Source organism: Tripterygium wilfordii, chromosome 2, assembly GCF_013401445.1.
Source record: "Tripterygium wilfordii isolate XIE 37 chromosome 2, ASM1340144v1, whole genome shotgun sequence".
NCBI classification, from domain to species: Eukaryota; Viridiplantae; Streptophyta; class Magnoliopsida; order Celastrales; family Celastraceae; genus Tripterygium; species Tripterygium wilfordii.
In genome coordinates this window covers 11,231,248-11,253,873 of record NC_052233.1, presented here as the reverse complement: position 1 = coordinate 11,253,873, position 22,626 = coordinate 11,231,248, and the positions used below count along the sequence as shown (strand labels likewise).

The 22,626-nt window shown below is 38.1% G+C and overlaps 5 protein-coding genes across 17 annotated transcripts; 3 read left to right on the top strand and 2 right to left on the bottom strand.

Annotated features, from left to right (window-relative positions):
* Positions 1-75: 75 nt before the first annotated feature.
* LOC120013624 (coatomer subunit beta-1) lies at positions 76-5,549 on the bottom strand. 2 transcript variants are annotated; one of them, XM_038865504.1, is made up of 6 exons: positions 5,396-5,549; positions 2,326-4,376; positions 1,531-2,040; positions 1,240-1,325; positions 449-676; positions 76-335 (listed from the first exon to the last, which is right to left on the bottom strand). In XM_038865504.1, the coding sequence occupies exons 2-5, from the start codon at positions 4,369-4,371 to the stop codon at positions 472-474; spliced, it is 2,847 nt and encodes a 948-aa protein (XP_038721432.1). In that variant the 5' UTR covers positions 4,372-4,376; positions 5,396-5,549; the 3' UTR covers positions 76-335; positions 449-471. The 2 variants fall into 2 exon arrangements, with proteins under 2 accessions (XP_038721432.1, XP_038721440.1); XM_038865512.1 differs by having other exon boundaries at positions 455-676.
* Positions 5,550-6,010: 461 nt separating this feature from the next.
* Positions 6,011-9,416, top strand: LOC120013657. 4 transcript variants are annotated; one of them, XR_005471471.1, is made up of 5 exons: positions 6,851-7,030; positions 7,446-7,559; positions 7,643-8,454; positions 8,544-8,702; positions 8,788-9,416. XR_005471471.1 is itself a non-coding variant. In XM_038865549.1 (4 exons), exons 2-4 carry the CDS (start codon positions 8,416-8,418, stop codon positions 9,076-9,078), a joined length of 489 nt encoding a protein of 162 aa, XP_038721477.1. In that variant the 5' UTR covers positions 6,856-7,559; positions 7,643-8,415; the 3' UTR covers positions 9,079-9,416. The 4 variants fall into 4 exon arrangements, 1 of the variants encoding a protein (XP_038721477.1); XR_005471472.1 differs by lacking the exons at positions 6,851-7,030; positions 7,446-7,559 and adding an exon at positions 6,011-6,841; XR_005471469.1 differs by lacking the exon at positions 7,446-7,559.
* Positions 9,417-10,074: 658 nt separating this feature from the next.
* Positions 10,075-14,127, top strand: LOC120008078 (F-box/FBD/LRR-repeat protein At1g13570-like). 8 transcript variants are annotated; one of them, XM_038858603.1, is made up of 5 exons: positions 10,075-10,331; positions 10,598-10,989; positions 12,234-13,069; positions 13,163-13,315; positions 13,401-14,127. In XM_038858603.1, exons 2-5 carry the CDS (start codon positions 10,791-10,793, stop codon positions 13,707-13,709), a joined length of 1,497 nt encoding a protein of 498 aa, XP_038714531.1. In that variant the 5' UTR covers positions 10,075-10,331; positions 10,598-10,790; the 3' UTR covers positions 13,710-14,127. The 8 variants fall into 8 exon arrangements, with proteins under 8 accessions (XP_038714531.1, XP_038714516.1, XP_038714523.1 ...); XM_038858588.1 differs by having other exon boundaries at positions 10,580-10,989; XM_038858595.1 differs by having other exon boundaries at positions 10,577-10,989.
* Positions 14,128-14,678: 551 nt separating this feature from the next.
* LOC120015072 (F-box/FBD/LRR-repeat protein At1g13570) lies at positions 14,679-16,724 on the top strand. 2 transcript variants are annotated; one of them, XM_038867287.1, is made up of 4 exons: positions 14,679-14,839; positions 15,029-15,888; positions 15,994-16,152; positions 16,257-16,724. In XM_038867287.1, exons 2-4 carry the CDS (start codon positions 15,070-15,072, stop codon positions 16,548-16,550), a joined length of 1,272 nt encoding a protein of 423 aa, XP_038723215.1. In that variant the 5' UTR covers positions 14,679-14,839; positions 15,029-15,069; the 3' UTR covers positions 16,551-16,724. The 2 variants fall into 2 exon arrangements, with proteins under 2 accessions (XP_038723215.1, XP_038723225.1); XM_038867297.1 differs by having other exon boundaries at positions 15,026-15,888.
* A 676-nt stretch (positions 16,725-17,400) lies between these two features.
* On the bottom strand, positions 17,401-20,883 carry LOC120015065 (protein NSP-INTERACTING KINASE 2). The gene is made up of 11 exons (XM_038867279.1): positions 20,485-20,883; positions 20,256-20,391; positions 20,089-20,160; positions 19,783-19,926; positions 19,604-19,675; positions 19,455-19,514; positions 19,262-19,359; positions 18,878-19,027; positions 18,436-18,777; positions 17,973-18,352; positions 17,401-17,880 (listed from the first exon to the last, which is right to left on the bottom strand). Exons 1-11 carry the CDS (start codon positions 20,588-20,590, stop codon positions 17,560-17,562), a joined length of 1,881 nt encoding a protein of 626 aa, XP_038723207.1. The 5' UTR covers positions 20,591-20,883; the 3' UTR covers positions 17,401-17,559.
* Positions 20,884-22,626: the final 1,743 nt, after the last annotated feature.

Below are 22,626 nucleotides of genomic sequence, written 5' to 3'. Positions count from 1 at the left end.
TATGCTGGGAGCACCTAGTCTCAAGGTTGCGAAACCCAAAACTAGCCATGAACATCGAAATTGAAGTTGCCGTCATCATTTAAACATAAAAATCTCATAACGTTACCAAGAACATACTCAACAAAAGCTTACATGCAATGGTGGCATAAAAAAATTAAAGCAAAAATACTGATTTTAACAAATTCTAAATGTAGGAATCCTTCCATGCGCTTTTAATTGTAAAAGTAGGGCTGCAAATACTACAAGGCCATATCTCCACAATGTCACTACCTGCTCTAGGTACAAAGTGATCTTCAAAATGCTGGCGATCTCTCGATTTAAACATCATGAGGTACCTGCATTAGTTCAGAGCGAGGAATATAAAAACCTATAAACAAATCTTTCATGGAGTATGATGTGTGATTGAAACACAAACAATGAGACGCTGATAGAAGCAGCGGTTACCTACCGTTACCTGCATACATTTCAGCATCAACTGCTTCCCTTTTGTTTTAGAGTTATCTTGTCACCAAGACTCAGAGCAATACCCTGGGTTTTGCTTCTTATCCGGATATACCCATTCAGCTTCCCATCCACCTGTTTCTCAATGCTAACATTTACCAAAGCATCCTCGCCGAATACACTCTTGGCATATAGGTTAGCGGCAAGGAATCCACACTCACCATCTAGGGCGGACCTGAAGTTTAACCCAGCCAACAAGAATAGGAAGAGAAGTTTATCACTTTTAAGTACAAATGCACACAAATATTAAAACTTTAAGACCTGCTTCAAGATTTAATCTGTTCATAGAAGAAAGCCAAGAAGGAAACTGAATTGAAGGCCCCAAACAATTTGCATGCTAAGCATGCTTACACAATTCTGATGTGTGCCTATATAATATATTATTATTCATATGCCACTGCCAGAGCCACTGAATCACGCGATTGTTAACGTCAGGACAAAATTATTCTCAAGCCCCCAACTTACCTTGGTAGTGGCCCTCCTACAGTCCCAACCCCCAGAATGAAGCCTAAAAAGTATTTAACAAGTTTTATAAGCGTAATGAAACATTCTTTTTAACTAAATCTCTGACACATGGTCCAATATCAGGTGGTTTCTGACCTTTACAAATTAGTTCACTTGAAGAATGCATTGATGAGGGCTTCAATTAGACTTCATATGGTCCATATCTGCCCTTTCACTTAACAATAAAATAGGTTCTTAAAGGAGAAAGCAGCCCAGAAAACAGTTAAAACTTACGGTGCTGTGAGACACTTCATGTTTGTGGATTTTATAATATGGCCAAGGAATTCCTTCTCATTCTGAATCACAGTGTTAACTGCAACCTGCAACACAAAATAGATAACTAGAAGTTAGAAACCAAGATGGCAACAAATGCAAAATAAAATTACAATGGTGATTTGAATACAAAGAAGCTTAAAAAATGAGAAGCGCTCATGTAAAAAGAAAAGAAATTAAAACAATTAAAGGATCAATTGCACAGATGGAAATGGAAAAGTACATCATAAAACATAAATCGTTAAAAAAAACCTTGTTTTCCCACTCAAACTCTGCCCACATGGTTCTGAAGGCTGCATCACTGCAAACAGCAGGAGAGATGTAGTCCATAATATCAATATGGACGTCATTGAGGACAACAACTGTTCGCTCATGCACATTTGAAGTCTCATAAACAATGTTTCCAAAAATGACTCCAGTCTCAGTTGAAGACACCTTGATATTGGCCTTTATTTGCTTGCTTGATTCAGGAGCAAGGGTGTAGTTCTGTGGACGCTCAACAAGTTTCAGATCTCCCATTGTTGCTAATTCCAAGCACAAATTCTGGAGTGTTTCCTTGGTTCTATTGATAACAGTGACATCTAACACTATGTCATAGTGATGCACTGTCACATAAGCTTCAGCGTACACAGGGTCACTGAACCCAGTGAGCTGCAAAATGCGGTTAAGCTTATTTGCATCATCCCCATCCTTGATAAACTCTCCAGTTGCACGCTTTAAATCATCTTGAACCTCATCTTCCAACTCCAACTGACTCATACCCTGGAATTTAATTACAAAATAGTCAATTAACCTAATACAATTTTAGATGCCGAAGTATCAACAGGTAGCAATATTACGATCAATGATCCAGCAAAAGGATCATATGCATATAAGGCCACTCATGCGGGAAAGGTGGGCTGGGCAAAGAAAAATAATTTGAGTTATACAGCATGGTTCGGAAAATAAAGTCCACTTTAATAATGAAAGCAACAAAAGGTATTTCTCAAGAAACTGAAGTTTCACAATTTTCGCAATCCATGTCCAAACGATTAAATATTTTCTTACCTTCCTGCTCTTTAAATGGTAGAAATCAATAAGGTCATCCGGTTGAGCATAAGCAACCAGAGCCTTCGCCTTTAATTCCTCAGTTTCCTGTAACTGCTTTTCTGATAGCATCTTTACAAAACTCTGGCGGCAAGACTGCAACCATATTTTCCTAATCTCATCCCCGGTGTTGCAAAGAAGTCGTATGCACAGGACAACCCTATCATAGGAGTCATTATCAATAGGGTGTGGAAGCACTGAAGATTGACCTAATTGCAGCATGGAGACCATAATCGACAGTGCCTGAGTGGTTGCTTTGTTTACTTCAACTTTTGAAGGCTGCACCTCTTCCAATCTCAGTAAAAGTTTTGTCAAAGTGCATGCCACAACTGCCCCCAGGAAAAAATCACCAGTTAGAAGAAGGGATCTCAAATTCCCAGAAGCTAAAGACCCCTGAACAATAGTAGGAGGGGAGAAAGCAGTTTCAGAGGCAGCACTTTGTGTAGCATACGTCCCATCAGCAAGAACAGCTGGCCTTCTAGAAGAAACAACCATGGAATTCACTGGCTGAACCTTTTTTGTAGAATCAGTAGATTCCCCTTCTTCGGACATGGAGTAAAAGGGTAATTCTCCCAGACACTGCTTAATAGTTGCTATGCCACTTTCAACTTCTGAAAGGGACAAGCAATACTCTCCGATGATCCAAAGAGCGCAAGAGCAAACCCGGGTAGCTCGAATTTGGTAGAAAGTATCCAGCAACCTTGTTATTATGGAAACCCTCAATTTAGGGTTGGTTTCAATAATCTCTCGGACAAACACAGCCACATCGACAGCTGAAGCAACAATGCTATCTCCTAAGAAATCCATCAAAAGATGAACGACCGTGCTTGCAACTTCAGGGAACTTCACTGCACAAGAATGAATCGCTTGAATCAACATCTGCCGATACTCACCATTCTTCTCAAGCTCTCCACTCTGAGTCTTAACCACTTCCTTCTTTAGCATAAGGATGACTTCATTAATGTTCCGAGGAGTTATCAACTCAAGAACAATATCGAGTGTTTTTCTCCTGATGTCGAGATTAGGGCTGGAGAGTGCCCTAAGCACATCCATTATCATATCAACCATAACATCTCTATGGGAAGACTTGAGCTCATTCAGCCGATCTAGCACGATAAGCTTCACATTGTTATCACTCTGAGAAAGAAGAAGCTGACAATACGTGTTGGCAGCGGCTCTTATAGCAGTAGGGGCAGATGAGAGAGAAACAAGTGTACCAGCACATTCGTAATTTACTGCACTTGATGGGGCATTCAACAAAGAAATGATGATTTTAATATACTTCCCCTTCTCTCCTCGATTTGTTCTGCACACTTTCCGAATTAACTCCAACACAACCATTTGAAGTAATTCACCCCATTCAGCTACCCTATCAACGTGAGTCAAGAGATAGTTGATAGCTCGATCCTGGTCACAATTAAAGAGCATGAGAAATGCATTCCTCTTGGCTGATTGATCCTGCTCTGTTGAAAGAACTTTCTCAATCATTTCAGGTGCATCTACCAAAATCTGTTCACCTTGAGGAAGTTTATATATAGACATCACAGCTAGTATAGCATTCCTTCTAATATATGGATGTCGATGCTCCAAGTTTTGCAAAACCGAAGGGATTAACGGTTCAATTATTTCTGTCTCATTCAAACGGCAAAGAAACCTCAATGTCACTCCACGAATATATTCATTTGGATGCTGTAAATTGTTCCTCAAGTTTTGGCATATCAGGATCATTTCAGGCAAGACTCTCCCCTTGGAATCAGTTTTCTCAATGATCTCCAAGTAATTGAGCAAAAGCTTTTGGATAGTGTGATCATCAGAAGGTAAAACATACCTAACTATTGTGATGAAAAGCTGAGGTAGTGTTTCCCCATTCAGTAACAACATAATTGCCTTTTTCATTGCCTCTATCTTTGCAGGCACATCACTGCCTTCAAGAGCTTCCTTGATTTCATTTGCTATAGCTGGTGTTCCTTTGTCAAAGTGAATAAGTAGTGGACAAGACTTCTCCATTCTTGCTGGTGTTACAAGTGATTTATATCAATTCAAGTCAATAATCCAATAACACTTAGTAATTTAAGATAATAACACTACAAGAAGTACAACTTGCAAAAAAAGTGAAGGAATACAGAGTTCAAATGAAAATAAGCAAATGAAACAACATAATCCTTGCATCCTCACAACTTCTGAATATAACATATACCTCACAAGTCAATATTGATAACGTTACATGCATCAACTTAATAGCATATGAGAAAAGAAGGAAAATAGAACAGGCTTTTCAAATAGTATGATGAATTTACGTGGTACAGTCTACAGTCCCTGCATTCTCACCATCTTTCTACCCCATGCTAAAAGTCATGGGTCTTAAAGTTCAAATACTTCAAAAATTATCATACCATCACTTCCTGTCATTTTTGCTATAAGAATCACAGGCGTAAAGAACAACAACAATTATACATAATGCATGCATAACCACTCCCATGCATTAGGAAATCAGAATGACCAATTAACCTGGCGTGCCAGGGATCCACATTAACACCTCCCACTCTAAGTCAAGAAACAATGGCAACGTTTGTAAGACAATGCACATCCAATTCTACACTCATGAAAAAATGAGACCGAACAACCAAAGCCATCCTAACTTCGTATCCTCACTATTAATAAACAGACACATTATGGATCTGCGCAATCACTAGTCAAATGTAAGAACTGAAAACACAAAAACATTATGGATCTGCACAATCACTAACAAAATATAGGAACTAAAAACAATCATAACAATTTATTGTTTACTCGCAATAGATTTAAATTCTCCCAATTCAGATAAAAAAACCAAACTGAAAACTCTATCACATACAGCTTCCCAGCCAATCCAACCGACAAATGTAAATAGCTTTAGAATGTTATGTTCGTGGCATCGTAGTTTACATACGACTATTCGAGACGCACCAAATACGACAATTTTTATGTACATGATTCAGAACGGAGGTTGTAGATCAGAGGTATAGAGAAGTTTATCGGGATCGCTAGATACCTGAATGGCGCGTAGATCTAACAGAGCAACTCACCCTTTCCCTCAAAATACGGCCGAAAAGCCTGAAAAGGAAGAGAATTCTCCGATCTGGAATCGATGCCCCAAAATCTGCGAACCACAGAGAGAGAGAGAAAGAGAGAGTAGAGGCGTCCACGGAGAAAGCCAAGAAGTGGATCGGAGGTCTGATGTTCGATACTGATGGTCAGGGTCGGTCAGTTTGGTTCAGCTTATCTTTCAGAGTGCTACGGTTTTTTAGATCAATTTACGTATTATTATTAGAATATTATAATGATAAATTTAATTATTTTATTTATTTTCTTTTGATTTAGTTTTTCGATCGGTCATGTTAACATATATTTGACAATAAACCGACTAAACTATAGACTCAATAGTCGATTCAATTTCGCACTACTAAATATTAGTTAGATGGCTTATGAATTCTTTCAGAAGAGATAATTATTCCTACTAACGAGAGGTGGCTAGATTGGTATTTGATAATAGGATGAGTGCTCAAGGTTTGAAGTAAATTTATTTAAAAAAATTGCTAATATTTCATTAAATTGTACTATTTAGCATTTCTATTTTCATATTACCAACCACTTGCAATTTAACTATGTTATTTATTTATTTTGATTGGGCCTAAAAACTTGAAGTCAATGCTTGCAACGTGGACTCCATGCGGCTGAAGTTCAAGCTGCAGAAGCCTCTGAAGCATTTCATCAAATACCTGGCCTGCAACTCCGATTGGTACCAAATTGGCTGAAGTTCTCCCATATTAGCCACACAATCATGGAGCCAGTGAAGGGGTGTGAACCCGTCGGCTTTTCACGCTGCAGAACAAATCGGGAGTTATATTATCAACCATTGGAATTCAAATTGAAGCAATCCGGCAATCAGGCAATCCAACCATCCAAGAACGATATATCTGAAGCTGAAGGAGATGGAACTATATATATTGGAGAGAAACAAAACTTGAAATCAAGTGTATATTGGAGATCTGTCTAAAGAACCAAAAAGGTTGAGGTTTGTAACTCATGGATCTTATCCGGTTATTGTGCCATTTGGTCAAGTACTTGTCTGCAGGCAATATACCTTGAGGCTTCCGGCTTTGCTTTACCGCCTTAAATTTCTCGACCTGTCGCCCATATGTTTGAATTCCATATTTCCATGGGCTACGTCCAGTGTGTTCTCTGCTTGATTAGAAGCTCTCCTAACCTTGAAAAGCTTTATGTTGAGGTTGGCTTTTGAATTGCTTAAAACCATTTTGTTTCCCATACGCCTTAATCTTCTGTGCAGAGAGCTTTCTGACAGCCCTACTGATGAACCCACACTCAAACTTTTGGAAGCTCAAAGCTGTTATGAAGACTTTACCTTTGATAGCTCAAAGCTGCTATGAAGACTCTACCTTTGATGGGCTAAAAGAAGTGAGGATGTGATCATTCACTGGTACAAAAACTGACTTGGAGTTGCATATATATACGTAAATTGATGAGTGATAAATACAAGTATTTAAAAGAGTATAGAACTCTTCCTTACATGGAACACCGATAAATAAGGCAAGATTCATTGTTGTTAGCAATTTCGAGTACGAATCAGAATGCCAGTGAACGAAAGAAAGAATGACGATCCCTCCTCGTAAGCCTTATTGTTCTACTATTTTGCTTGTTATTATTCAGTATGTTTATGGAGTTATTGTTTTTGTTTGAATTCCTCTCTCTGTTTACATGACTCGAATATGTTGAAACCCTTCTATGATTCAGTACTCTCTCTTTTTTGGATAAATCATGTTTTTTTTGTTATTATTAGTCTGTGAGGGGCTACTATGATTCAGTACTTTATCTGATTGAAGCTTGAATTGTTAATTTATGGTTGCTTAGACGTTATGCATTACCAGTGAGGGCTGTTTGCAAGCTGTGACCAACTGAAAAGAAAACCCTCAATTAGCACTTCTTAGTCCTAATAGAAGAAATTACAGAACGAGTTGTTGCCTATATATATTGGGTCTTCAATTAATATCAGTATCACTTGATGGAAATTTTGTTTGGCACAGAGATATGCAGGTCCGTTAAACTGACTTTGGGTTTAGCTCGGGTAACAGGTTGTTAATGTTAGTTGAATCCTATGTGGAGTTTTCGTCTTCCACTGAAGTTCCACTAATTTGTTGGTTGGTCTTTCAAATTTTGTTTTCTTCATTGAACAAGCGTATTATTCTTTGATTCAAGCTTATTTTCTCTTTTTGACGTTCAGTTTGCAATCAGAATTCTCATGGTCGGAAAGCAATGCGTGCCTGTGATTCAGCTTCAGATATGATCAGTAACCTACCAAGCGACATCCTTGATAACATCCTTACATGCTTACCAATACGAGATGCTGCTAGAACATGTGTTTTGTCTAAGATATGGAGATTTAAGTGGCTATATCTGTCAGAACTTGTGTTTGACGAGGCCTTTAGTGGAATGGGAACATCGCCAGGAGACACAGTCTGGTCTACAAGGATTTATGAGATTCTCTTACTTCATCGCGGACCCCTGCGTAAATTCGTTCTTTCTAACCCAGAGTTGCTCTGTGGTCCTCCTATATATTGGATAATACTTCTCCTATCTCAAAAGAATATTCAGGAATGCAAATTTTCTCCAAAGCCAGGGATCTATTATGAATTCCCTTTAACTCTGTTTTCATGCACGCATCTGACTCATTTGAGTCTATCTCAGTGCGATTTCAGACGTCCACCTGAATTCATCGGGTTTAGCAACCTCATCAGTGTTGAATTCAATCGGATTGATATGTCTACCCATGCTTTTAGGACTTTTTTATCTATATGTCGTCTCCTTGAACGACTAAAACTTGATTCTTTGTCTGAAATTGGTGACCTTGATATCAATGCTCCCAATCTCAAGTACTTATACTTACATGGCATGTTTAAAGAAAGCCCCGCTTCTTTCGACGTTAATAATAAGAAATAATGACTATTGGAGCTTATTTGGGCATGGGTATATTTTTAATGTTTCAATTCTCTACCCATGATTGAGCACCTTGTTGTTGGTCACCCCTTTTTGTTGGTAAGCTAATTTCTTGACTTGTAGTCTATTCATGCTTTTTGGAACCATGCATCTTAGGATACTTATGGTATTTTGTCATTTGGTTGAAGAACTTGTTTGCAGGAAAAATACCTGAGAAGCTGCCGTCTACATTTAAGCTCCTCAAGTATTTGGAACTGTCTGATTTGCCTTTGAAATACAAGGAGGTAGCCATGTTTGCTATCTGTTTGATCAGAAGCTGTCCTAACCTAAAGAAACTTAGAATCAAGGTCTGATATTAAAATATGTGAATGTTTTGAATGCATTATGTCGTAAATGGTAAAGTTGAAATTAGTCCTTAAATCTTCTGTGCAGGGGTGTCGTGGCTGTGATGTGAACTTAACTTCCCCAGAGAGTCTTGTCAAAGCTCAAGAGCCTTGGGAGGATTCCCTGAATCAGCTTCAAGAAGTAAGGATGGAAGTCTTCTGCGGTACATGGCCTGAATTGGAATTTCTAAAGTGCTTATTAGCCAAATCATTGGTACTTGAAAAGATAATTATTCAGACAGAGGTTGAAATAGGATTGAAGATCTTGAGAGACGTACTTCGACTTCGTCGGGCATCACCAAGGACGGAAATCTTATTTTTAGATCCCGAGGAAGATTAGCATTTTTATCCTTGACCAACATCTTAGGAAGAGAGTTCTGGTGTTGGATGAGCATCACCAGAAGCAGAAATCACTACTGAGACAGACACATTTTGTGGGGAGAGAAGGTTTTTTGTTATTTGAATCATAGAGATCTAAAGATAAAGTCTTGATGTTTTTTTATTGATGGGACAAGAAGAAATGAATTGCTATTAAGAAATCTAATGACTCTGAATTAGGCATTCGTCGATATCGATACTGCAGAGTTGAGTTTTGTGTTTCAGAATACTTGCTATCCTGATTCAGAAAAGCATGAGATTCAGATATTAAGTTCATATATTTCATTGTATTTTCTGCTATCTGGAATGCTCTATAGTTTACTTTTCAAGTATTTGTTAGCCAAATTCAAGGTGCTTGAATAATCATATGCCCAAAGGAGTGGCTGCTGATGAAGGACTAGAGATTTTGAAAGAGTTAACTCGATTTTCTGACATATTTGCCCGCCATTTTATCCCTAGCAATAGTTCAGCTAAGCATATCCTTCGGACAATTGGGTGGGTGTAAACCTTGACTGTCAAAACCACGCTAACGACTAGTAAGATTGCATTGAAACCCACGTGGGTATGGGCTTGGAAGTGGGATAAATCCGCAGAACCAAAATTCCACAAGGAAATGTCTCAACTGGTTTATTCGAACTCCCGAACTCATGTACCATGCACCCTAAGTTTGGAGAGATAACCAATTATACTGTCTTCTTCGATTGTGTTGTCCAGTTTTTAGTCACTGCATTGTTACATACAGAATATACACAAAACATTCAATTCTAGTATTCTACTATGTTATACATAGTCATTGCATTTACATCATAGTATATAAACAAACTAATATTGCTAACTGGGCTCAAAAATATTTAAGCTCGGCCCATAAACTCTCCACTTTCAAACAGTGGAAGTCACTCAAAGTACTGGTTGATCTCAAAGTAATTAGGCGCGGCCCAAAAACTTCTTTCGTAAACCGAAATTTCGGAGACGGCGAAACCTTCCATCTCACTGATCACTGATTCATTACAGGAAGGAAGGAAAAAAAAGAAAAGAAAGCCATGGTTTTTCCCGCAATTGGCCCAAGTTCTCCCATGTTTTAGCCACACAATCATGAACCCAGTGAAGGGGTGTGAACCCGTCGTCTTTTCACGCTGGAGAACAAATCGGAAGCTATCTTACTGAACCTTGAAATTCAAAGTCTGTGAACGAAAGAAAGAATGTCGACCCGTTCTGGTAAGCCTTATTTGTACTACTATTTTGCTTGTTATGATTCAGTACTTCTATAGAGTTATTGTTATTGTTTTTGTTTGATTTCCCCTCTGTGGTTACATGACTTGAATTTGTTGAACCCTTCTTCTATGATTCAGTACTTTTTTTTAGATAAATCATGTTTTTCTGTTATTATTAGTCTGTTAGGGGCTACTATCATCAGTACTTTATCTGATTGAAGCTTGAATTGTTAATTTATGGTTGCTTAGCAGTTATGCATTACCAGTTAGGGCTGTTTGCAAGCTGCGACCGACTGGGAAAAAACCTTCAATTAGCACTCGTAATAGCTGAATTGACAGATCGACCTGTTGCCTATATTGGCAGGCGTATCATTTCTCTCTTGTGGACTTACCTTCCATAGAGAGTTTTGTCAAAGCTCAAGAGCCTTTGGAGGATCCCCTGAATCATCTTCGAGAAGTAAGGATGGAAGTCTTCTGGGGTACATTGCCTGAATTGGAATTTCTGAAGTACTTGTTAGCCAAATCATTGGTACTTGAAAAGATAATTATTCATCCCCCTCAAAAAACAGATGCTGAAAAAAAATTGAAGATCTTGAAAGACATACTTCGGCTTTGTCGAGCATCACCAAGGGCGGAAATCATATATTTAGATCCTGAGGAAGGTTAGCATTTTCCTTCTTGACCCACATCTTAGGAAGAGAGTCCTTGTCTTGATGAGCATCACCAGAAGCAGAAATCGTTACTGAGATGTCACTGAAGAGTGAAGACAAACACAGTGTATTCATTGATATGTCGTCTTCTTTTTTACTACATTTTGTGGAGAGACTGGGTTTTTTGTTATTTGAATCATAGAGATCTAAGGATAATGTTTTGATGTTTATTCATTGAACCTAAATTAGATTCTACGAGAATTGGTATTTCCAGTGGTGAGGGAGTGAGTAACGCGTAAAAACCGTATGAAATTAGAATATTGAGTTTGATTCTCACTAAAATCATTGCCTTTATAGTCTCGATTTGAATTGAACTTTGACCTAACTTATCCGATAAATAGGCAGGTGATGAACTTCTATTCAGTCGGGTTTATGACTTGTTCTCCATTAACAAAAAAAAAAAATATATATATATAGAATATTTTTTGATGACTGATAAATCCTAGAGTTAAATACAAGTATTTAAAATGGTATAGGACTCTTCCTCATATGGAACACCGACAAATAAAGACAAGATGAATCTTGTTAGCAATCTCGAGTTGCGCACAAAGCCACTGAACGAAAGAAAGAATGTCGATCCGTCCTCGTAAGCTTTATAGTACTACTATTTTGCTTGTTATGATTCAATACTTCTATGGAGTTATTGTTTTTGTTTGCTTTCCTCTAGCTCTCTCTGTTTACATGACTCGAATTTGTTGAAACCCTTCTTCTTCTTCTATGATTCAGTACTTTTTGTTGGATAAATCATGTTTTTTTGTTAATAGTAGCCAGGGAGGGGCTACTATGATTCAGTAATCTATATGATTGAAGCTTGAATTGTTAATTTATGGTTGCTTAGCAGTTATGCATTACCAGTGAGGGCTGTTTGCAAGCCGTGACCGACTGGAAAAAAAAACCCTAAATTAGTGCTCGTAATAGCAGAATTTACGGATCGAGTTGTTGCCTATATTAGGTCTTCAATTATCTGCAGTGTATCGCTTGATGGAAATTTTGTTTGACACAGAGGGATAAATGGCTTTGGGTTTAGCTCTGGTAATGTCGTAATGGGTTGTTAATGTTAGTTGAATTCTATGTATATTTTTCTTTTTCCATTGAAGTTGTACTAATTTGATGTTAGTCTTTCAAATTTGTTTTCTTCATTGAACAAGCATATTATTCTTTGATTTCAGGCTTATTTTTCTCATTCTGACTTTCAGTTAGCAATCAGAATTCTCATGGTCGGAAAGCAATGCGTGCCTGTGATTCAGCTTCTGATATGATCAGTAACCTACCAAACAACATCATTAATAACATCCTTACATGCTTACCAATACGAGATGCAGCTAGGACATGTGTTTTGTCTAAGATATGGAGATTTAAGTGGCTATATCTTTCAGAACTTGTGTTTGACGAGATCTTCAGCGGGACGTCACCTGGAAACTCTGTCCTGTCTACAAATAAAATCTGGTCTAGGATTTATGAGATTCTCTTACTTCACCGCGGACCCCTGCGTAAATTTGTTATTTCTATCCCAGAGTTGATCAGTGGTTCTCGTATATATCGGATAATACTCTTCCTATCTCAAAAGGACATTCAGGAATGCACATTTTCTCTTAAGCCAGGGATATATTATGAATTGCCTTCAACTCTGTTCTCATGCACGCAGCTGACTCATTTGAATCTATCTCAGTGCGAATTCAGACGTCCACCTGAATTCACCGGGTTTAGCAATCTCATCAGTGTTGATTTCAATCGAGTTGATATTTCTACCCTTGCTTTTAGGACCTTTTTATCTAAATGTCCTCTCCTTCAACGACTAAAACTGGATTATTTGTCTGAAATGGATCACCTTGATATCGATGCTCCCAATCTCAAGTACTTATACTTAAGTGGCATTTTTGAGTCAATTTGTTTTAAGAACACCCCGCTACTTTCGACGTTAATAATAAAAAATGTTGAGTATTGGAGCTTATCTGGGTATGGGTATGTTTTTGATGTTTTTGATTCTCTACCCATGATTGAGCACCTTGTTGTTGGTTATCCGTTTTTGATGGTAAGCTAATTTCTTGACTTGTAGTCTATTCATAATTCTCAGAAACAATGTATCTTAAGATTCTTATGGTTTTTTTTTGTCATTTGGTTAAAGAACTTAATGGCAGGAGAGATACCTGAGAAGCTTCCGACTACGTTCCTTAAATGTCTTGAACTGTCTGATTTGGCTTTGAAATACAAGGAGGTGGCCTCATTTGCTCTCTGTTTGATCAGAAGCTTCCCTAACCTACAGAAACTTAGAGTCAAGGTCTGATATTGAAACATGTGACTGTTTTGTGTGCATTACATCTTGAATGGTAAAGTTGAAATTAGTCCTTAAATCTTCTGTGCAGGGGTGTCCGTGTGTTGACAATCTTGAGGACTTAACTTCCCCAGAGAGTCTTGTCAAAGCTCAAGAGCCTTGGGAGGATTCCCTGAATCAGCTTCGAGTAGTAATGATGGATGTCTTCTGCGGTACATGGCCTGAATTGGAATTTTTGAAGTACTTATTAGCCAAATCATTGGTACTTGAAAAGATATTTATTCAGCCCCCTCCAAAAACAGAGGCTAAAACAGGATTGAAGATCTTGAAAGACGTACTTCGACTTCGTCGGGCATCGCCAAGGGCAGAAATCATATATTTAGATCCCATGGAAGATTAGCATTTTCCTTGTTGACCAACATCTTAGGAAGAGAGTGACTCCCGGTGTTGATGAGCGTCACCAGAAGCAGAAGAAATCAATTATTGAGATGTCACTGAAGACGGACAATGTATATCCATGGATACGTTGTCTTCTTCTTTTTTACCACATTTTGTGGATGGATTGTAGGTTTTTTGTTATTTGAATCATAGAGATCTAAGGTTAATGTTTTGATGTTTATTTATTGATGGGACAAGAAGAAATTAGTTCCTATTAAGAAAATCTGAATTTGGCGTTCGCCTATATCGATACTGCAAAGTTGAGTTTTGTGTTTCAGAATAATGGCTATCCTTATTCAGAAAAGCATGAGATTTAGATATTCTGTTTATATTTCTCTGTGTTTTCTGCTATCTGGAATAATCTATGGTTTACTTCTTAAGTTTTTGTTAGCCAAATACTTGTTGCCTGAACAATCATGCCCAAAGGAATGGCTGCTGATGAAGGACTAGAGATTTTGAAAGAGTTAAACTTGATTTCAAGATATTTGCACGTCATTTTATCCCTAGCAATGGTCCAGTTAATAACCTTCAGGTCTTTTTTTTTTAAATCGAGGAATTACTCAACTCAACATACTTTTGAACACTTAAAGTCGACTCGAATCTTTTGGACAGTTAAAGTCAACAGTTAGAGTCGGTGTAAATTTTATAGTCTTTTTTTTTACAACTAAATCTCGGCCATTCAGAATAGCTCGCAATTAGGTCGAAACTTGTGGATAGGAGTTCGAAAGTGAGATAAGCCCATGAAGTAAGGATTCCATAAGTAAATATCTCAGTGGTTGGTTTGGTTAAGTGTTAACAGAGTGTTGGAATGGACGTAAACAGTTGACTAACAATAGTGTTGCTAGCTGGGCTCAAAAATTTAGGCTCGGCCCATAAAGTCTCTACTTTAATACACTAGTTGCTGGTTGATCTCGAAGTAATTAGGCCCGGCCCAAAAACTCCTTTCGTAAACCGAAATTCCGGAGACGGCGACACCTTCCATTTCACTGATCACCGATTCATTTATAGGAGGAAGAAATCAAGAAAAGAATAAGAAGAAACCTAATCATGGATTTTTCTCCGAAATCGTCCTCTGAACTCCGATTTATCTAGGTATTTTTCTGATCTTTGTAGCCGTTTTTCACGCATTTACCATTGTGTCCATATTGATTGATTTGGAGAATTTTTCCTTGTTTTGCCGGAGAAATGTGCTCGTTTGAATATGCTGTTCTTCCCTATATATATCGTGATGCTTCGACCTACTCTGTTGATTGATTGATTTTTTTCTTGGGTCTACAGCAGATTTTGATTGGTGAATTCTTTAATTTTTGAGGAATACAAGAATGGGTGATGATTTTGGTCCTGATTTGATAAGCGATCTGCCTCAGATCATTATAGAGAGCATTCTTTCTCGATTACCTATTAGGGATGCCGTAAGAACGAGCATTTTGTCTAGTAAGTGGAGGTACAAATGGGCTTCCATTACTGAACTTGTGTTTGATGACAAATGTGTTGATTTTGACGATCGAACTTTGGTCGAGAAGGATCTCGTAGGCTTTGTAAGATTCATTACTAGCACTCTTTTTCTTCACGAAGGACCCATTCACAAGTTCCAACTGATTTCTTCATATTTGCAATGCTGCCCGGTTGTTGATCAATGGATACTTTTCCTCTCACGCAAAGATGTTAAAGAATTGGTTATTGAATTAGGAGAACGTGCTTGGTTTAGAGCACCTTCGTGCCTCTTCAATTTCAAGAAATTAACCCATTTGGAGCTGGTTCGTTGCGAATTTGAGCCTCCTCCTTTTTTTACGGGATTCTTGTGTCTGAAAAGTCTATGCCTTTGCCAGGTTTTGGTTTCTGCTGAGGCCATGGAGAGTCTTATTTCTAGTTGTCCTCTTCTTGAGAGTTTGGAACTTTCGTATTTTGATGGTTTAGCTCTTAACATTTGTGCTCCAAATCTCAAGTACTTGTGTCTGGAAGGTGAATTCAAGGACATATTTCTTCAACATACACCTCTTTTAAAATCCTTGTCAGTCGCAATTTATATGTCTGATGACATTGCTGAATACTTTGAGCAAGGTTCAACCAGCAACTTTATCAAGTTGTTTGGCAGTGTTCTTCGCCTTGAGAAGCTTGTTGGGCGCATCTATTTCACAAAGGTAACGTTATCTAGTATCTACTTTTGTGTCTGCTTCTTGAATGTAGCTTGTCTGTGTTTCAGGGTATACTGGAATTATGTATTGAATGTTTACTCTTGTTTTAAGTATTTGAGTATAGGTAATGATCCTGGAATACTTCCAGTTAGGCATGTCAGTTTAAAGATAATCGAACTCTATCAAGTGAGTTTTGAAGACATGAAAGAGCTACTTCTTGTTCTTCGTTTGATTACAAATGCCCCAAATTTAACAGAACTCCATATTTCAGTGAGATTCTGATCTACATATTGAATTTATTTTGCCTATGTTGAACATTATAGATTGTTATTCAACATGAGCTCCAAGTGTTTTTTGTGCATTGTTTTATGCAGGGTTCCTCAAATACGCTGACTGCAGTAGAAGCTCCTGATTTGGATTTTTGGAAGAAAGAATATCCTTGGGATTGCACTTTGAAACGACTTAAAGTTGCAAAGATGACTGATATGTCTGGTTTGCCACATGAGATGGAATTCATCAAATTTCTCCTTGCAAATTCACCAGTGCTCAAGATGATGAGCATTGCACCTTTTGCTTATGTGATGGATGGGACACTGAATATGTTGATTGAGTTGCTAAGGTTTCGTCGGGCGTCTGCTCAAGCAGAAATGTTATTCGTCCAAGTGTGAGCTTTGTTTATTTGATGTAAAGTTCTCTTTCACTCAACTATTTTCCCTCAATCATTTCGTTGGATAGAGCTTTAGTTTCCTATTTGAATCCAATTGTTTTAGATTCTGATGAAATGAGAATAATAGTTGTATGATTGTATTGGTCAGAAAGATCGTGTCCATTGCATATGAGTATATTATTGACTACATTTCGGATATATGCTAACTAGAAGCTTGAAGCTTAGAATAAGATAAATAAGAAGCATTGCAGTGAAAATTTTTGAACATTGATCCCCATCACACCATAGAGTTAGCACAGGACCTTAATGCCTTGACAGTAGTTAAAAATTTCATCATCAAAATATGACCTATACTGTTGTCTATGAGTTCCAAATAATGTGAGAGATTCTTAGAAAATTGAAGAGTCTTTCTTAGTGATTAGTGAACAATAGCATGCGATGTAACGTTTCAACCTTTAGTGACTAGTGAACGATTATCTTCTACTAGTGAACTTAGCTGATACAAGACATATCTTCTGATTCTCAAATTGAGACATGACTCCATGTAGGAAAGCTATCTTCTCACCGCCAAATGCTTACATATCTCATCATACAGTGAAAGCATACTATGCTACAGAATCTGTTTCTGTTAGGAAACTTAATCATCTCCCTTTGCGTTCTTATTATGGTGCGCTGTGCGCCTAAATTCCTTGAGGGAAGACAATGGACTTAAGAATTACGGAATCATTGATTCTGAATGCTCTTGCTTTTACTGGAAAACTTATATTTGAATTATAGAAATATTATTATTATCACAAACAATTCTTGCAGAACACTTCCTCCTCACGCATGCAGAAACAGGACATGTTATGATCGACTATGTCAGTTTTCAAATATGACCCTATATTGTCAGATATTCGACACAGTTTTGGAGTTCCAACACAACACTTCTATACAAGAGGCTCACTGTTAAGACTTTATATTGACTTCATTTTGGAACTTGTATTTGTCTTCCTCGTTGCAAATTGTAGTTATCGGGGTCCGGAGAGCTCCATCGCTTGGACAAGTAATGAAGAGTCGTCAGTAAGATCAGAGTATCGCTCTGAAGAGGAGAATTCATAGGCTCTTGACCTTGTTGCTTCAGCCCTTTGGGAAGCTTCCCATTTCTCTGCAAGCCCATCTCCTTCGAGCATTCGAACCACTTCAGACATCTTGGGCCTGTGACTTGGAAGGTATTGAGTACATAGGAGAGCTACTTGAACCATTTCTTCTAACTCAATTCGATCATAGTTGTTCTTCAAATCCTTGTCAACAAGAAGTTCAAGCTTCTTTTCCTGATGAATTTTCTTCACCTGCAATTATAGGTATGAAACATAATTAGAGGATTCACACTTGTGTATGTATTTCCTGCGAGGCCAAGTGAAAGGGACTATGTCTAGCTTACCCAGTCAAGCATGGCTCCTTTCTGGTTTGCTGTCTTCCCAAATTCTAGAGCTCTCAGGCCTGATATTAGTTCAAGTAGGAGGATTCCAAATCCAAAAACGTCTGTTTTCTCGGAGGACTGGCCTGTTGAGAGGTACTCGGGGGCTATGTGCCCCACGGTGCCCCTGACTGCAGTCGTCACATGTGAATCCCGGTGATCCAATAGCTTTGCCAGTCCGAAATCACCAACAACTGCCTCACAGTAATCATCTAGCAGTATGTTTGCAGCCTTCACATCCCTGTGAATTATCTTGGGGTCACACTGCTCATGCAAGTATAATAATCCCCTTGCAGCTCCTAATGCAATTCGTTTCCTCGTTCCCCAATCCAACACTGGTTTGGCTGCAACAGCGCGGAAAAAAGTACGATTGAAGACCAGCATCGAAGTAAAGTTAGGATATTGGGACATGGCTCGAGGGCTTTACCTTTTAGACGCGATGCGACACTTCCATTGGACATATAGGGATAAACCAGAAGCCTCTCTGTTTTTGTCATGCAAAATCCATAAAGCCGGAGGAGGTTCCGATGCACTGCTAGGCTGATCATCTCAACTTCTGTCTGAAACTGGATCTCACCTCCAACAGCATTTCCATCTTTCAGCCTCTTGACTGCTACAAGACTCCCGTCCTGCAGATGCCCTTTGTATACATACCCGAAACCGCCTTTCCCTATCAAGTGCTTGTTGCTGAAGTTGTGTGTGGCAATCTGAAGTTCTTTGAATTGAAACCTCTTCAGATTTCCTAGGCAAACTTCTTCATTATGTTGTTCTGCAATAGAAAAAAAAAGAAGACAGATTTCTGTTATTTCTTTGTAGCTACTAGTCCCTGTTTTTTTTTCTTCCCTGAATTGAATTCATGTCTTACTAACCATTAACATCAAAGAATATTTGCTGGTTGTGTCCTTGCCTCCACCAAAGAAGGAAACCAAACCCTAGAATCAAAAGACAGATGCAGCCGAGGCTCGAACCGAAGGCCAAGGCTATTTTGTGGCTCTTGGTGTTTCCGGACTCCTGTGAACCTAAAGTAGCAAGCGGAAGAAAAGTTGCATAAAGTTCCAGTAACCATGAAACAAGATTTTGAATTTCAAAATTGAATTAGAAAGCACAACGATCTTCAAAAACAATCATGACCTAAAGAATCAGTCCAAAAGAAGAAAAGTGAGATGAGAAAAAAAGAAGTGAGAAACTTTTGGAAAAGAACAATTACAAAACTTGAAACAGAGAAACCAGAAACAGGCGGTTTCTGTAATCACCTTGTGAATTACTCATGGTGAACAAAAGTGGCGTCGGTGTAGTTCCATCACAGCCATGCACAGCTCCGGTGGTGCAAATCATAGGGTTTCCGACAACCCTGTATCGAACCAGAATCGAAGAAAAATTTTGGTGGAATGAAACCAATTGTTCCAGTAACCATGAAAGAGCAGAAAGTTTTAACAATTCACTTACTTGAATGTCTTGGCTCGTAAACTAGGGACAGGGCCACTTAGATTATTGAATGAAAAATCCCTATAAACATCAAACAAAACCCACATATACCATAATCAGGAGAAGATAAGATAATATCTGCCATTACTGAACAACTTCTTAGGACTTACAGGAAGGAAAGCTGTGTCATATTAGACAAGGAGGAAGGAATTGGTCCATTGAGACTGTTATTGTTCAACCTCCTGATCTCAATTGAAAAATACACTATCAGTTTCGGTCTATCAGTACTGTTTGGTTAGCCATTGAATGTATAGATACAGACATATATATAGTCCTAGATTTCACTTACAAGTATTGGAGTGCCTTCAGATGTGATAGAGTTTCAGGAATTTCACCAGTGAAATGATTATTAGAAAGATCAAGTGTTTTAAGCTTTGGGATCCTTCCGAGCTCATGGGGTATGTGTCCTGATATATTGTTGTCCTGCAAAAGCCTGCAAAACAAAAACTTATAATTAAACACAACATTTTTAAACCATACACCTTCGAGGTAGAGTTGCAGTAGGTCACAAGTTCAATTTGGGAAACCACCGAGACTTGTGCACAGGAGTTGTTTTTAAAAAAAAACCCTTTGAGTTTAAGTTGAATTTACTCACACAAATTGGAGATTTGTCAAGTTTCCTATGCTTGGTGACAGAGTCCCAGACAAATTCTGGCTTGGAATTCCTCTGCAACACAAGTTAGTCCCAAATATTTCACATACTGTTTTTCTAACTTGAATCTTAAAATAGTGTTGATGTTTTCTGGTTTATTTTCTACTTACAGGCCAGTGACTGTCTGACTATCAGGAGAACAAGTGACCATGGTCCAGCTACATGGATCTGCTGCAGTTTCATCCCAATTACTCAGAATTCCATGAGGATCATGCAGTGAACCTTTAATACCAATCAAAGCTTGCACTGCACATATTTTGAATAAATCAAAACAAACCCCAAGTGACATTCTGCTGCTCTGATTCTTTGAAAATTAAAGAAGAAAACTTATAATATTACCTTCATAGTTTACACCCTTTGAAGAAAGCGAGCCACTGACAGAATTCCACAAGCAGAGCAAAACCAAGCAACACAAAGCTGGATTCTCCTTTCTTCTTGCTTCCATTGCTTCTGAGGTTTCAAAGCTTTGGTGGGATATTATGAGTTGTTTGATGGATTCAATTTAAAGACAAGAACTTTGTGCAATTGGGTTATGTGGGTTTTGATCTGTTATAGGTAGAAGCTTCATATCAGAACAAACCAGTACAACTGCTCATGCTCCTCACACCCATAATTGCACTCACTCACTCAAAACCTTATGTCAGAGATGCAAGAGCCAAGAAAGCTAAGTATAGGTTTGTGGGTTGTGAAGGACTAGAGAGGAACCAACATGCCTGCCACTGGTTCAGTAAAGTAAAGGAAAAAGAATATATAAAAAAGCTAACAAGGCACCACCACATTGATTAAACCAAATCTAGATAATATCAAAAGATGATTGATAAAGCAGTAAAATTCCTTCAATCATTCATGCATTTGTTTACTGAGAACAATTTTTCTATGTTCACAACGGATGGATCGTTGGTTGAGATGGTGAACTTCACCGTAATGACACTTAACGTAAATGTGAGGTCGTGAGTTCAAATACCGTGAGTGTTTCCCTTATCACACCATTGTCTCATCTTAGCCTGTATGCGAATGTCACCTTGTGTTTTCTCACACTGGATATCAATCCAAGTCTCAATTGATCCATGAAAATTACGGGATCTTCATGTGACATTGAATTTACTAGTAAGTTGTTTGGAGACAAATGTGTGAGTTTCATGTTATTAAAAAAATTATTAGTTGGAAGCAAAATCAAAGTATTATTAACTGGTAACCACTCTGATTTTGACAAATATAGAGCACTTTTTTCAAAGTTTAGCTTATGTGGGTCAGACCAGTTTTGGGGATTTGCTGTAATGGGGAATCCAACATTCCTTCATATTGGTCATTTTAGTTATTTATTTTAAATTAATGCCCCAAAGATTATTCTTCCCCCTCCTTATATTCCTCTCAATAATTAATAATTACTATAAAAAGTGAGAATCTCGAGGAAAAGCACTTGAAATGATAGCAACTGCTTCCAGTAATATCTTTGTTGGGCTTAATTATTATTTTTATTTATTTATTCTAATTTCTTACTTTATTTGATTCTATTACACTCACCTCTTGTCTCCAGCAGACAGTTTTTTATTTTAGCGAATCCGAAAGCAGGTAGCTTTAAAAAGCAAACGTTGTGCCCTTCTCTTTTTTTAAAAAAAAGTTGAGTTCTGTATCTATAGATTATATGTATCAGATTTTTTTGGGTCCCACAAATATGCTACGCTCACTTTTATCTGCTGCAGTCTGATCAGGATCAGATGGTGATGGTCTTGCAATCAAACAGTACTTTCGTTTGCCTACGTAATACCGCACCGTAGTGGATGATGGTGGGGTCCAATACTCACCAACTATACTTGGCCAACCTGACCGGATTATAGTTGCATAGGTGCACGTGTAATGTTGACCCCACAGTGGCGTTGACTTGGTCTTTGAACAATCATGATCATCATTCATCAACGAAGGTGAAGAAGAACCAAGGGTCATTATTAACTAGTTCGATAAGCACCGCAATATGCAAATAAATTTTCACACATTACCTGAAAAAATAATGTTCAACATTATTCTGATGACTAATATCCTACATCAAATATTGGATTGACATAACTCAACCGTATAATATATAAGTAAAATCCTAACATCTCTCACACTTTGAGCTCCGAGAATCAAAAGTAGTCAAGTGACCAAAGATGACAGTATCACTTGTGTGGGTCTAATACAGTAGTTGTGCCACTCTGATTTCCCACGCGATGTGTTTTTGGTGCCTAACAACCAATAGCGACCGTCCAAGAAGAATAAATATGCTCGGAGACGTGGCCTAGAGTGGATAATATCCTTGATGTATTTGAGTTTGGATTTCTAACATGACCCAAGAAGAATAAATCTGTGCAAGCAGGTATGTGGTCCAGAATGAACAATATCTATAATGTGTTTGGGGTTGAACTTCTGACACGACCCAAGAAGAATAAATCCTTGCGAGCACGTGACCTAGAGCTGGCAATATCCTTAATGAGTTTTAACTTG

What these genes read in the sequence shown, in the direction of transcription:
- LOC120013624 (XM_038865504.1), bottom strand. Translation starts at nt 4,371, where the DNA reads ATGGAGAAGTCTTGTCCACTACTTATTCACTTTGACAAAGGAACACCA. An exon ending in ACCATTTAAAGAGCAGGAAG is followed by an intron (nt 2,041 to 2,325) that starts GTAAGAAAATAT and finishes ATTAAATTCCAG; the next exon opens with GGTATGAGTCAGTTGGAGTT. An exon ending in AGTTTGAGTGGGAAAACAAG is followed by an intron (nt 1,326 to 1,530) that starts GTTTTTTTTAAC and finishes TTTGTGTTGCAG; the next exon opens with GTTGCAGTTAACACTGTGAT.
- LOC120013657 (XM_038865549.1), top strand. Translation starts at nt 8,416, where the DNA reads ATGATTGAGCACCTTGTTGTTGGTCACCCCTTTTTGTTG. An exon ending in TTGGTCACCCCTTTTTGTTG is followed by an intron (nt 8,455 to 8,543) that starts GTAAGCTAATTT and finishes ATTTGGTTGAAG; the next exon opens with AACTTGTTTGCAGGAAAAAT. An exon ending in TAAAGAAACTTAGAATCAAG is followed by an intron (nt 8,703 to 8,787) that starts GTCTGATATTAA and finishes TCTTCTGTGCAG; the next exon opens with GGGTGTCGTGGCTGTGATGT.
- LOC120008078 (XM_038858603.1), top strand. Translation starts at nt 10,791, where the DNA reads ATGGAAGTCTTCTGGGGTACATTGCCTGAATTGGAATTTCTGAAGTAC. An exon ending in ATATTTAGATCCTGAGGAAG is followed by an intron (nt 10,990 to 12,233) that starts GTTAGCATTTTC and finishes TCTGACTTTCAG; the next exon opens with TTAGCAATCAGAATTCTCAT. An exon ending in TACAGAAACTTAGAGTCAAG is followed by an intron (nt 13,316 to 13,400) that starts GTCTGATATTGA and finishes TCTTCTGTGCAG; the next exon opens with GGGTGTCCGTGTGTTGACAA.
- LOC120015072 (XM_038867287.1), top strand. Translation starts at nt 15,070, where the DNA reads ATGGGTGATGATTTTGGTCCTGATTTGATAAGCGATCTGCCTCAGATC. An exon ending in GGCGCATCTATTTCACAAAG is followed by an intron (nt 15,889 to 15,993) that starts GTAACGTTATCT and finishes TCTTGTTTTAAG; the next exon opens with TATTTGAGTATAGGTAATGA. An exon ending in TAACAGAACTCCATATTTCA is followed by an intron (nt 16,153 to 16,256) that starts GTGAGATTCTGA and finishes TGTTTTATGCAG; the next exon opens with GGTTCCTCAAATACGCTGAC.
- LOC120015065 (XM_038867279.1), bottom strand. Translation starts at nt 20,590, where the DNA reads ATGGAAGCAAGAAGAAAGGAGAATCCAGCTTTGTGTTGCTTGGTTTTG. An exon ending in AGTCAGACAGTCACTGGCCT is followed by an intron (nt 20,161 to 20,255) that starts GTAAGTAGAAAA and finishes CTTGTGTTGCAG; the next exon opens with AGGAATTCCAAGCCAGAATT. An exon ending in AATATTCTTTGATGTTAATG is followed by an intron (nt 18,778 to 18,877) that starts GTTAGTAAGACA and finishes TTTCTATTGCAG; the next exon opens with AACAACATAATGAAGAAGTT.